The sequence below is a fragment of the Rissa tridactyla genome, chromosome 3 (genome assembly GCF_028500815.1).
Source record: "Rissa tridactyla isolate bRisTri1 chromosome 3, bRisTri1.patW.cur.20221130, whole genome shotgun sequence".
NCBI classification, from domain to species: Eukaryota; Metazoa; Chordata; class Aves; order Charadriiformes; family Laridae; genus Rissa; species Rissa tridactyla.
Genome location: NC_071468.1, coordinates 39,723,858 through 39,736,338, shown reverse-complemented (window position 1 = coordinate 39,736,338; position 12,481 = coordinate 39,723,858). Strand labels below are relative to the sequence as shown.

Sequence of the window (12,481 nt, the reverse complement as noted above, 5' to 3'; positions counted from 1 at the left end):
CCAGCGAGCAGGATTTACGAGGTTCCTTCCCGTGTGAATTGCTGTGAGCCTCTGGATTCCAGGAGAGAAGCCTGGCCATGAAAAACACAGAAAACATGACCGTACCTCACCGCGCTGCGCAGTCATGAATGCTCCTTACCATTGTGGCTGTGCAGAATCACTGCTTCTCCCCACCACAACTAGAACTTCCAATTTTGCGTTGTTCTGTTTTTGTTATTGAGTGAAACATATTTGCTGTAGTTGGGGGGGAAACGGAGTATTTCATTTTAGTTCTGGTAATTAAGGTTTTCTTTTTGGTTAGTAACAGTCCTCAGTTCATCTGTATTACCTATACCGAAATGCTCATGGCAATAGCTCATAGTAATGAGTTGTGCTTATCAGGAGAGATGATGTCTCCCGTGGGACCAATAATGATGGCATCTCTCTACAGATGTTGCTTAAACTGCTGGGCTCCAAAACCTCCTGTCTGTATCTTGGTATACTTTTCTTTGTTCACGGTATGTTAAAAATCACCTGAAAGATAGCACTTCTCTCTCCTTCCCAGCTGCTGGAACGAGAGCAAGGGGTGTTCCGGGCTCCCTAGTTCTTTCCTTTGAGGGTGGCAGAGCACTGGAACAGGCTGCCCAGAGAGGTGGTGGAGTCTCCGTCTCTGGAGACATTCAAAACCCGCCTGGACGCGTTCCTGTGTAACCTGCTCTAGATGACCCTGCTCTGGCGGGGGGGTTGGACTAGATGATCTCCAGAGGTCCCTTCCAACCCCTACCATTCTCTGGTTCTGTGTTTCTCCCAGGCAGAGGCCGAGGGCTGAGCCGCGCCGCCGCTGAGGGGACGCGGCAGCGGCTGGGGGCCCGATTTGGGAGCGGGGCCGGACTGTGCCACCGCCGGGGCCCGGCAGGCCCAAAGCACCGCGCGCTACTCGGTACCACGAACCCCACAACCGCCGCAACGGCTGTAACGACAGCACCGCGGGCGGTCCTCGCGCACCGACACCGCCGGCGGAGGGCGGGGCCTGGGCGGGGCCGAGTGGTATCGGGCGCTGCCTGGCACTGACCGGCAGTGCGGCGGCTTCTCTCCCAATGGCGGCCGGCGGCGGTGGGGCCGGGCGGCCCTACGACCTGGTGGTGTTCGGGGCTTCGGGCTTCACCGGCCAGTTCGTGGTGGAGGAGGTGGCGCGGGCGGAGGCCGGCGGGGAGCTGCGCGGCGGCCTGCGCTGGGCCGTGGCCGGGCGGAGCCGGGAGAAGCTGCGGGCGGTGCTGGAGCGGGCGGCCGAGAGGCTGGGTACGGGCCGCGGCCGGGGGGCGTGCGGCGCAGCGCCCTGGTGCGGGGCCCGCTCGGCCCCCGTGCCGCGGCCCCGTCCGGTGGCAGCCGCCGGCGGGCGGGCGTGAGGGGCCGGGGCGGGCCGAGGGTCGAAGCGGGGGGCGGCGGCTCGTCCCGGGGAGGGAAGGGAGCGGCGGTCGGTGACGGCGGTCTCCGGTGCGCAGGGAAGGCGGCGCTCGGGGCGGAGGTCGGCCTGCTGCTCTGCGATGTGGGCGACGCGGCCTCGCTGGCCGCCATGGCGAGGCAGACCCGGCTGGTGCTCAACTGCGTGGGCCCGGTGAGTGCGAGGGTGCGGGCGGTGCTCCCGCGGCCTCCAGGGGGCGCGGCTGCCGGTTTGCGTGCGGCCGGGCTGCCCGCTCGGCGGGCGGGAGGGCTGCCGCTGGGCTGCGGGGTGTCAGGAGCCGCCCGGCTGGAACGCGGCCTTTTGAAAGAGAACCGCAAGTGCTGGCGTGTGCTATAATCGCCTGAGGGTTTTCCTCGCTCCCGTTTCTGCAGGTGTAGTTCACGAAGAGTTCTCGCTGAAATACAGCAGTGTTTGGTTTAAGTCTTTCCCAGGCAGTACAAGAAATTGCTTGAAAAGTGGGGAGGAGGTTTGGGGTGGAGTGCTGGGGTGGAAAACAGAGCCAGAAAGAAGCCCATCGGCTTGCTGGTTTAAGTTCTTGGCCCCTTTAAAATTATCGGCTGCAATATTTCCAGCAGATTGAGAGGGGGTCAAAGTACGAGAGCTGCAAGTGAGGTCTTTGAAATTCAGAGTATTTTAAGTAGGGAGTATGCTGATAAAACGAGTACAAAAAGCGTAACTTGAGATTGGATTTATGAAATTGGCCTTGGTGATGAGACAAATACGGTGGAGTAATCTGTGCAGCAAACTCAATTATGAACATGAAGTTTATCACGCTGTTCCTTCTCCCCACCCTGCCCCCCAAGAAACTACATGTGCTGTAACTCTTCTGCCCCTCTTGGCAAAATCAATAGCCACCAAGCGTTTACTTGTAGATGCATATGTTAGGTAAAGCACGCTGTGTGAGTTGTGGTGTGGGGCTTTTATTTTGTTATGTGTCATGTTCTTTCCTTCTACAGTATAGATTCTTTGGAGAGGCTGTGGTAGAAGCTTGTGTTGAAAATGGTGCAAGCTGCATTGACATCAGTGGAGAACCCCAGGTATGTGGCAGTAGAAAAATGCTACCTTATATCAAGGATCTGTTAAAGGAGTATCTGTTTAGTATGTTCTGTGTTTCTGCTAACGTTTTTGAAGGTGAAGGCAATTTCTGCCTCCTGATCTACAACTTCAAGGTGCATTAATTCATTTAAAGTACAGTAGTGTGTATTAGTTGTATACTTTTCTTACTTTTAGACGAGAGCCTCTCAGGTTTTCTCTGGAAATCCCAAACTTTTGAATTCTGCTTCAAGTCTCGGTTGTGATTCTACGGAAGAATTCTGTGTAAATTGCATTTCTTTGCACTGCTGTGACGCTTTCATACCGTAAAGCAGGAGTACTATGTATCTGTCTTAAACGTACTTGTCAGAGGCTTGAAGCATGCTGGGTGCTATGATACAACAGTAAAGTGTTGATGGCTAATCTCGGGTATGGCCAAATTTGGAATTCTGCTTTAAATATTTGTTCTGACTGTGTTTTAGTTTCTGGAAGGAATGTACCTGAAATACAACGAAAAAGCTGCGGAAAAGGGAGTATATGTCATTGGAAGCTGTGGCTTTGACTCGATACCAGCGGATATGGGAGTACTGTACACCAGAGACAAGTTGAAAGGTGACTGAAATAAGCGTGACCTTATGCTGAAAAAGAAATGCAACTGATGCTTTCATCTGGTTTCCTAAAGCAGCAGTGTTTATGTGGACACTCTTTCAGTCTCTCTTTTTGCCTGCCTTTACCAGCTGACTGGTTTCAACCCACTCTGGTAGATAAAAAATTTAGACGTAAATCTTACTCCCATTAGATTGGAGAAAATTCATCATTAGGTAGAGGAGGGATTAAAGGAAAGTTTGCTCACTGAGAGAACAGAAGCTTCAGTTGCCAGCAGTGGGCTGTTCAGCCAGCACATGGATGTTGGTAGGCAAGCCTCAGCATACTGTCTCTTGTGCAGTGAGAATCTTAGAGGGAAGAGACAGTGGGGACAGGAAGGCTGAGGGAAAGGGACTGCAAATTAGTGGGTCGTCAGATTTCATAAGTTTTGTTTTTCTACCACAAGCACTGGGAAGCTGTTGTTTGAGTGTATGAGACAGTGCCATACAGTGCCTTTTTCTTTAAAAGCAGCTAGAGAGTAACTGGAAGAGGATACATACATTTGAGAAAAGAGGTGAGATGATTTAATTCTATGCAAATAGTACTTGGTCCTTAATCTCAAACGAGGATACTTTGTTCGTTAGGCTTGACTTTCAGTTGGAAGGGCTGATAAGAGTATCCAAATGTTTTGCTTTCATGGACTATTAAAACTGCTATTAAGTGGGATTTCTTTACATTGGAGTGTATCATCAACTTCAAGAAAACTCAAACTGGATCTGACTGGAGGGAGAGAGGGGGCATGGAAGTGAGTTTCTGGTTATTCATGGGGTTATAATTTGATTCCTGATACTTCTTTTGAATAAAGATGTCTTTTATCTGTTCCTATTTTGAGTTTATGGTATTATCTACCCAGTTGCTTGCCCACACAAGTACAGTTTTACAATGTCAGAAGGAATTGAGCAAAGTAAAACAAAGCAGAATTTAGAGGAGTTGTTTTGTTTTGCTGTTCGTCACAACTGAGCATTCTTTGCAAAACATGAGCTATGCTAAAATGAAATGTTTTAGAATATCTTGGGTGTTTCAGGTTTTTTGTAGGTTTGTGGGTTTTGTTTGGGTTTGGGGTTTTTGTTTGGGGTTTTTTTTGTGGTTAAAGTCTACCAAAATCTGTAAGTCCCTCTCAGTTTTCACAGCCTATGTAATCTTTTCTTTTGAAACTGGGAGGAAAACTCAATATGGCTCTGAATATTCTTTCCTTTTTTTTTTTTTTTCTTTGATCATTTACATCATCTCGTTAACTAGATAAGATGAATGAAAAACTGAATGACTAAAGATTAGTGACTCTTACTGAAGTACTTCCCATAAAAAAATTGATACTTGCTAACTAAAATAGCTATGGAACTTAATCTTAGTTTATTTTACTTTGAGCTGAAGATGTGACTCTGCCTTTACAACTAATTTTGTCAATGGCCTGCTTCTGGAGTCTACCAGAGTGTACTCTGGCTTTGTGAACTAATGACTGCATATGGCAAGTAATGCTTTCTCTTCCCTTAAAGGTACCTTAACTGGTGTTGAAAGTTTCCTGATGGTGAAATCTGGGCCTGAGGTTAGTTCATTTATACCTTCTTGGAACTCGGAGATATTTGTGATAACATCGCTGTAGCCCATTCGAATAACTGTTGTTAACTTAATTCAGACCAAGGAACAAGCTGGCAGTTTGTTTATGATGAGCCTAAGAACTTTAGGAGCTAATAAAAGTATCCCAAGCAAACACCCTTTTGTAAGGTTCATTTGCATAGGGTGTCTACCTAGCATTTGTTGCGTTAAGCTGTTTGAAGAACTACTTGGTTTTTGCAGAGATGTGGGAAGGATTCATACACAAGTAAGCTATAACAGATACACAGTGTGTTGCCAGTAATCCTAGTGAATTACTGTTGGCTGTTTGGGGTTTTTGTTTTGTTTTGTGGGTGTGTGTCTGTATGTGTGTGTTTCAATATACTTTAATGCATGTAATCATAGTACACATATGTAATATTGTGTAATATATGTAATAATTCTAAGGTCATTATTAAAATAATGCAATAATGACCCAAACCAAGCCGATGTTGGTGCCCAACAATCAAACATCCTGTCCTGAGCACCCATCTTGACAGATGGAGCCCAAGTCACCGTGTATTCTTAATGAACACGTGGAGGAAGCTTGTGGAATGGGAGAGTAAAATCTCTCTGTTAAAGAACATGGGATAGTAGTTCATGAGAATGTATAAATCTGTATGTTGGGTATAAAGATGGGTTAAGTACGTAGCAGAAGTTGGAAGTGTTGGTAAGAAGGGATTTCGGTAATGAAAATTAAATACGATGGCATGATTAGTAGATGCGTGTGTGTGTATATATATATACATGTATGTATGTATTAAATATGCAGGACCTGAGTATGATGCAAATAGTATGGAATAGGGAGTGGAGATTGTATTGAGTTTGGCTGAGATGGAATTCATTTTCCCCATAGCAGCCCTCATAGTGCTGTGCTTTGGATTGGGCGCTAGGAAGGTGTTGATAACACACCGGTGTTTTGGCTACACACAGCACCCAGGCTCGCTCTCCAACATCACCCCCCTCACCAGTAGGCTGGGAGTGGGCACGATCCTGTGCGGGGATATAGCCAGGTCAGCTGACCCAAACTGACCAAAGGGATGTTCCATACCCTATGCCATCTGCTCAGCTACAAAAGCTGAGGAGGGGGAGGATTCCTTATTACGACATTTGCCTTCTGGAGCAACTGCTATGTGTACTGAAGCCCCACTTCCCAGGAAGCGGCTCAACATCACCTGCTGATGGGAAGTAGAGAATAAAATCTTTTGGTTTGCTTTGCTTCCGCATGCAGCCTTTGCTTTTGCTTTATTAATCTGCCTTGGCCCAAAAGGGTTTTTTCCTAGCTTATTTTCTCCGCTCTCTGTCCTGCTGAGAAGGGGAGTGATAGAGCCGCTTGGTGAGCACCTGGCGTTCAGCCACGGTCAACCCACCACACTTCACTATACTTTAATGCATGTAACCGTAATACATACACGTAATAACGTTTAATACATGTAATAATTCTAAGGCCATTATTAAAATAATACATGAAACCTTGAGATACTGAATTAATTACTGTTTCATGGTATGTCACCAGGGTGCTTGTATACATGATGGGACCTGGAAGTCAGCTGTTTATGGCCTTGCAGATCAAGACAACCTGAAGAAGCTTCGAAAAAAGATAGGATACAGCCCTGTTCCAGTAGTTGGTGCAAAACTTAAAAGAAGGTATAAAAAGCATAAGATGTGAAATGTGCTGTCTTCTGACAGTTCCAGTATTGATTATAAAGATTGTTAATATACTTTAAATACTAAAAAGATGCATTTAGGACTTCAGTATCATAAAAATACGTAGATGCTCGTTTAGTAGAATTGAAGGTAAGTTCAGGTTTACTGATTTGTTCCTTCTTTAATGAAAAACAGAATATGTCCTAGCATTTAGTGGGTCTCAAAGTTAACTTGTTCTAAGAGATTTTTAGTGATGTGGCAAACTTCTGAGTTTTGTTTCAAAAGTGATCAGTAGAAGGGAAAAAAGAAATGTGAAGAGAATATTGTTTTTATTATCAAGTTCATTCTTGCTAGAGCGCACAAAACTTTGAGGTGAGGAAGGATGAATTTGGAATGGGTTGCTTTCAGCAAAAAGAGATAACGTCATAAAAATGCTTGAGAAAAAGCCAGTATTGGTAGGGCTGTTATGATCAGTCTTTTCAGTTTGCATAAACATTTGAATGTTTTTTTTCTGACTTTTTTTTTTTTCCTATTTGCAGAGGACTTGTGTTTTACAATCAGGAATTCAAGCAGTACTCCATTCCATTCATGGGATCTGATGTTTCTGTTGTGAAACGGTCTCAGCGTTACTTGCACAGAGAGTTGCAGGAAACACCTGTAAGCTACTGTTAGTTGGTGTACTATGTCTTTATTACCATTTTCAACGCAACTTTCCTTTATGTAATAACTGTTCTTAGTGCATACCTGGGTTTCTGTAATTTGGTAAATAGTAATGAACTGTGGTGTGCTTTTGCTTCTGTAAAGAAAGGGGCTTGTTCTGTTGATCACCTTTGGAAGCTGCTTGACCTGATGTGGTCCAGGTTCTTCTGGGTTTCATGCTACTTGATAACTTTACCTGATGAGATTGCTTATTGCTGTTGGCATAATAGTTACGAGAATCTCTCATAGGGTTCTCATGCTGTCTGGTTTCTGGGTATGTAGTTGTGGGGAACGGAAGCCTGGAGTCACAGAAATATTTGAAAGGTGGGCTTCATGATTTTCGGGAATGATAAATACTTTAAAGTCTGATCCTGTGCAGATGCTTTTTTTGTTGGATCAGCAGAGCTTCTAAAAGCATCTTAATTGTAGTCTGTGTAACGATAGTCATCTCAGTATCATGTGGTAAACATTCTGATACAAATGAGCAGCATACGAATTCTTTATCTGGAGAATTCTTGAATTCTTTGACACTTCGGGTGTCTGGTGTGCAGAGTAAACGCAATGTGAAGTGATGGTGGTGGAAAAGATGTTTTTGTTTTCTGTGGTTTCCTGAGGGGACACCAGCACCAACAATCTGTATAGCAGCTGGGCAGAATCACAGGCATCAGTTAAGAGAGAAAGGCAAGACAGCACTCCAAAAAATACGCTTGGAAACTACTAATGAGAAAGGCTTGCCATTGCTATTCCAGAATTCTAAAGTAAGGCCTCTCTTTCTCCTTAAGTAAAGCACAAAGAAGAGGAAAGAAGATATTGGGAGAGAAGTCTGAAATCAGATACCAAAACACATCTTTCTTTAAAGTTTTCCACTCTTGTTTACCATGCTCACCCCCTTGCCATTCTGTAGTTAAATTGTCTTCTCATAATGAATTATGAAGCATTATTCAAAAAGTCATTTAGAACTCAGACAGTTGTTTAAGGCACTCAAACAGCTGTCTATTGTATCAAACAATTGTATCCTAGTTCTAGGGTAGATTTATTTTTACAAATGAATTGATGCAAAAATTTCGATGTGAATTCTGTCACTGAAAACATGTTTTTGCCCCAGGTGCAGTATGGCGCTTACGTGAACATAGGTGGTCTTGGCTCTGTTATCAAGCTGATGTTTGCTGGCATTTTATTTCTTCTTCTTGTGAAGTTTAGCTTTGGAAGAAAACTTCTGATAAAAGTAAGTGTTCAAAACACAAAAGAATTAAGTGTTTGGAGATTATTTTTTTTTCCCCTCTGGTTTATCATTGGTTGTTGTTTTTTTTTTTTTTTTTTTTTTTGTCCCCCCCCATTATGTAGTACCCGGAATTTTTCTCTGCTGGACGCTTCACAAAGAAAGGACCAACCCAGAAACAGGTAACTGACTGTTTACCATCACAATTACGGAAGAAAAATTGTTACAGTGATGGCAGAATAGTAGTCCAGAGTCAACTGCTTAGTCTGAAAGAAATAACTTCTAAATGCACCTTGTGTGTGGGGCTGTTCAGATAGCTTTGAATATTTGAATAATCATGCCTTCTGTTATTAGACATGGAAGTATGTGGAACTCATATGAGGAGAAAATGGATTGTGTTGCTGGGTCTGATGTATTTACATGGATGGCTGACAGCACTCAGTCTGTCAAGGTGATAACAGAGGGAGACTGAGTAGCAAAAACCCAGGACTGAAAGCAGCCAGAGCACAAATGGACTTTAGAGCAGTAACAATTCTAACAAATTGGAAGTGATTAAAAATGTAGATGAAATTCTACCTTTTGAGCAATAACTCAAAAGAACTACTCTTATGTTTAGATGGATCTTGGTATTTGGCATAATAGATACTTAGATTTACTCTTTATGCTTACCTGATGTGAGTTACTGTTTTGGTGACCACACTTGCCTTGTCCACTACAGATGGATGGAACCTCTTTTACAATGACTTTTTTTGGTGAGGGTTACAGTGAGGGGCAAGATCCCCAGAACGGCAAACCAAATGTAAAGATCTGCACTGAAGTGAAAGGACCAGGTATGTACGTTAGTAGCAGCTCGCTGCTTTTGCCTCCTGTTCCCTACTCTAGAAGTGGTTTATGGTTCCGCTGCTATTACTTTCACCCTCAAGGAACACTTGCAACAGGGACAAAGTCAACAGCCTTTACAGAATATCAGCTCGGATGCTAGTATTCACTGTGACCTCTTTTTTTGAAATAGCCAATTCATTTGCATTCTTGTCATTCTCTTTCCTTCTGACTTCCCATATTGATTTTCATTTTCGCAGAGTACAGCAGTTAAAGGGCGAGTGCTTTAAGGATAGTTTTCATTTGTTACAGCCTGGACCGGTTTATTTCCTCTCCTCTGTGAGTGAACTTAAATAGATCAAACTTAACCCTGGCAGGTTATCATTTCTAGCTGAAACATACTTGTCTTCAGATAGTTTCTTTGAGGGGAAGATGACACCTGAAGTAGAGTTTGGAGACAGCAAGAATGTATATTCAGAAAGGAGTTAATGAAGCATACCTTCTTTAAATGACTAGATGTGGCTAAATGCAGCAGTCTCACTCCAGAAGTCTGAATTATTACATTCTACATTTCAACACGCTGTATGTTGTTTGGTTTTTTGCTCAGAGCCTGGCTATGTTGCTACACCAATTGCAATGGTTCAAGCAGGTGTGTCTCTCCTGGAAGATGCAGCTTGTCTGCCTAAAAGGTAAGTGCCTTCCCATGCAGAACAGCTTGGTCTTCTTTAAAGCTACCCTGTGCACGTCTCTCTTTGAAAATGCAGGTCTCATATCCCTGTGGATTTCTGTGTTGCCTCACCCAAATCGCTGTGCAAGGGAGATACTTCAGCACAAGCTGATTTAAAGCCATTTACTCTCCATCTGCCTTTCAGTTTGAAAGGATGTAGTCATAGGTTTTTAGTAACGCTTTTGCAGCATCTATTGCACCAGATGCTATATTTTCAGTGAATGCAGTGGTTTCTGTTGAGTTTGCCGGATGCAGAAATGAACCCATGAGTATAACCAGCCTTTGCCAGATTCCTCACATGCTCTCCTGTAGGACAGTAGCTTTTTCTTTCTTAGGCAGGGAAGCAGGTCTTTGACCTCAAAAAAGGTGGCGCTCAATGACTGTATCACTAATGTTATTCTTTTGATTTTCATTAACAGGGGTGGTGTATATTCTCCGGGAGCTGCCTTCTCCAAAACAAAACTGATTGAGCGCCTCAACAAACATGGTGTTGAGTTCTCTGTTATTAGCAAGCCTGAAGTCTGAAGTCAGAGCGTAACTGTATGAACTACCACCTCTCCTGGGTTGAACTCCAATAAAAATACAGCCAAACGGCTGTAAAAGCCTCATCATAAAATAGTTTCACTGCGCTATTGTTTTACAGCAAAAAGAGGAGAAGAATTGAGTTAAAAGTTGTAATAGTGTTTGCTGTAGCGAGCAAACCCTTGAAGGGTATTGAATTTTCATTCACAAGCATATTGAATCAGTGACTTGTTGGGTACTAGAACTAGAAGTTTGTTTAACCTCTTTCCTCCAAGTGTTACGTTACTGCTTAATGGAACCGCCATAGCATCTGCTGCACAGTTAACCACAGCCTTCACCCCATTCCCCAGCTATTAAAAGCAGGCAGGCCCTGGGTAATAAGTGCCTTGGCAGATGAAACCACTAGTTGTGTCTTTTTTTCCTGCGTTGTTATAAAGGTCATCTGACTCCATACCCTTCTCTGGAGGTATGTGGACTTTCCTCCTTACTCGCTTTCCTGTAGCGAGGTGGTGGGCTCGCCTTCTCTGGAGGTACTGAAAACGTGCCTGGATGCCAGCCTGTGCTGGCTGCTCCGGGTGCACCTGCTCTAGCAGGGGCTGGACTCGATGACCCACAAAGGCCCCTTCCAGCCCCTGCCATTCTGTGAAGAGCCAGCACCAGGAGACGGGTTTGTCAATGTGACTGAGACCAGCCAGGCTGCGGCTCCTCTGCCCGTGGTGGCTGGTGGTGGGGCCGGGGGCCTGGGCGGCCCTACGAGCTGGTGGTGTTCGGGGCTTCGGGCTTCACCGGCCAGTTCGTGGTGGAGGAGGTGGCGCGGGTGGAGGCCGGCGGGGAGCTGCGCGGCGGCCTGCGCTGGGCCGTGGCCGGGCGGAGCCGGGAGAAGCTGCGGGCGGTGCTGGAGCGGGCGGCCGAGAGGCTGGGTACGGGCCGCGGCCGGGGGGCGTGCGGCGCAGCGGCCTGGTGCGGGGCCCGCTCGGCCCCCGTGCCGCGGCCCCGTCCGGTGGCAGCCGCCGGCGGGCGGGCGTGAGGGGCCGGGGCGGGCCGAGGGTCGAAGCGGGGGGCGGCGGCTCGTCCCGGGGAGGGAAGGGAGCGGCGGTCGGTGACGGCGGTCTCCGGTGCGCAGGGAAGGCGGCGCTCGGGGCGGAGGTCGGCCTGCTGCTCTGCGATGTGGGCGACGCGGCCTCGCTGGCCGCCATGGCGAGGCAGACCCGGCTGGTGCTCAACTGCGTGGGCCCGGTGAGTGCGAGGGTGCGGGCGGTGCTCCCGCGGCCTCCAGGGGGCGCGGCTGCCGGTTTGCGTGCGGCCGGGCTGCCCGCTCGGCGGGCGGGAGGGCTGCCGCTGGGCTGCGGGGTGTCAGGAGCCGCCCGGCTGGAACGCGGCCTTTTGAAAGAGAACCGCAAGTGCTGGCGTGTGCTATAATCGCCTGAGGGTTTTCCTCGCTCCCGTTTCTGCAGGTGTAGTTCACGAAGAGTTCTCGCTGAAATACAGCAGTGTTTGGTTTAAGTCTTTCCCAGGCAGTACAAGAAACTGCTTGTGAAGTGGGGAGGAGGTTTGGGTTGCACTGCAGTGTGTAAAGTGGTGCTGGGGTGGAAAACAGAGCCAGAAAGAAGCCCATCGGCTTCTTCAGAGTTGAGGGCGTCACCTTCCTTTTATGTCTTAGGGGTGCTTTCTCAATATTTTGTCGCAAAGCCTCCTCTGATATGAGAAAACAGGTTTAGTAAGGGATGTTGCAGATAAAAAATGCCCTTAGTTTTTCTCAAAATTTAAACAGCGTTTTTAATTTTTTAAAACACTCCTATCTGTAGCAAATGGCTACATATTAGAATGATGTGCTAAAACATGCTGCTTCAGAGGAAAACAATTTCAGTTCCAGAGCAAAAGGATTTCTAAGAGTGGTTTACCAGTACCGGATTTTTGCTGAAATCACGGGTTTTCCAGCGCAGCTCACGGTGCTTGCTTTGGTTCCGTTGAAAGTGCAGGCACACGGAATAAGCAACAGGGAGAAGAGAAAAGTCATGGGGCAGAAACTTAATTTTTAAGCTGCTGAAATACACAGCCTTGCTTTTGCTGTTTGTTGCCTAACCCGCAAGGGGTTTAGAAACGCTTATAGCCCAGAGCTGTCTTGTTAGATGATGTCCCT

At 46.3% G+C, this 12,481-nt stretch overlaps 1 protein-coding gene across 1 annotated transcript; it reads left to right on the top strand.

Moving 5' to 3' along the window:
* The first annotated feature begins 1,010 nt into the window (after positions 1 to 1,010).
* On the top strand, positions 1,011 to 10,740 carry SCCPDH (saccharopine dehydrogenase (putative)). The gene is made up of 12 exons (XM_054196629.1): positions 1,011 to 1,278; positions 1,482 to 1,594; positions 2,398 to 2,478; positions 2,956 to 3,085; positions 4,612 to 4,661; positions 6,225 to 6,355; positions 6,895 to 7,012; positions 8,160 to 8,279; positions 8,399 to 8,455; positions 8,992 to 9,103; positions 9,700 to 9,781; positions 10,239 to 10,740. The coding sequence occupies exons 1-12, from the start codon at positions 1,077 to 1,079 to the stop codon at positions 10,342 to 10,344; spliced, it is 1,302 nt and encodes a 433-aa protein (XP_054052604.1). The 5' UTR covers positions 1,011 to 1,076; the 3' UTR covers positions 10,345 to 10,740.
* Positions 10,741 to 12,481: the final 1,741 nt, after the last annotated feature.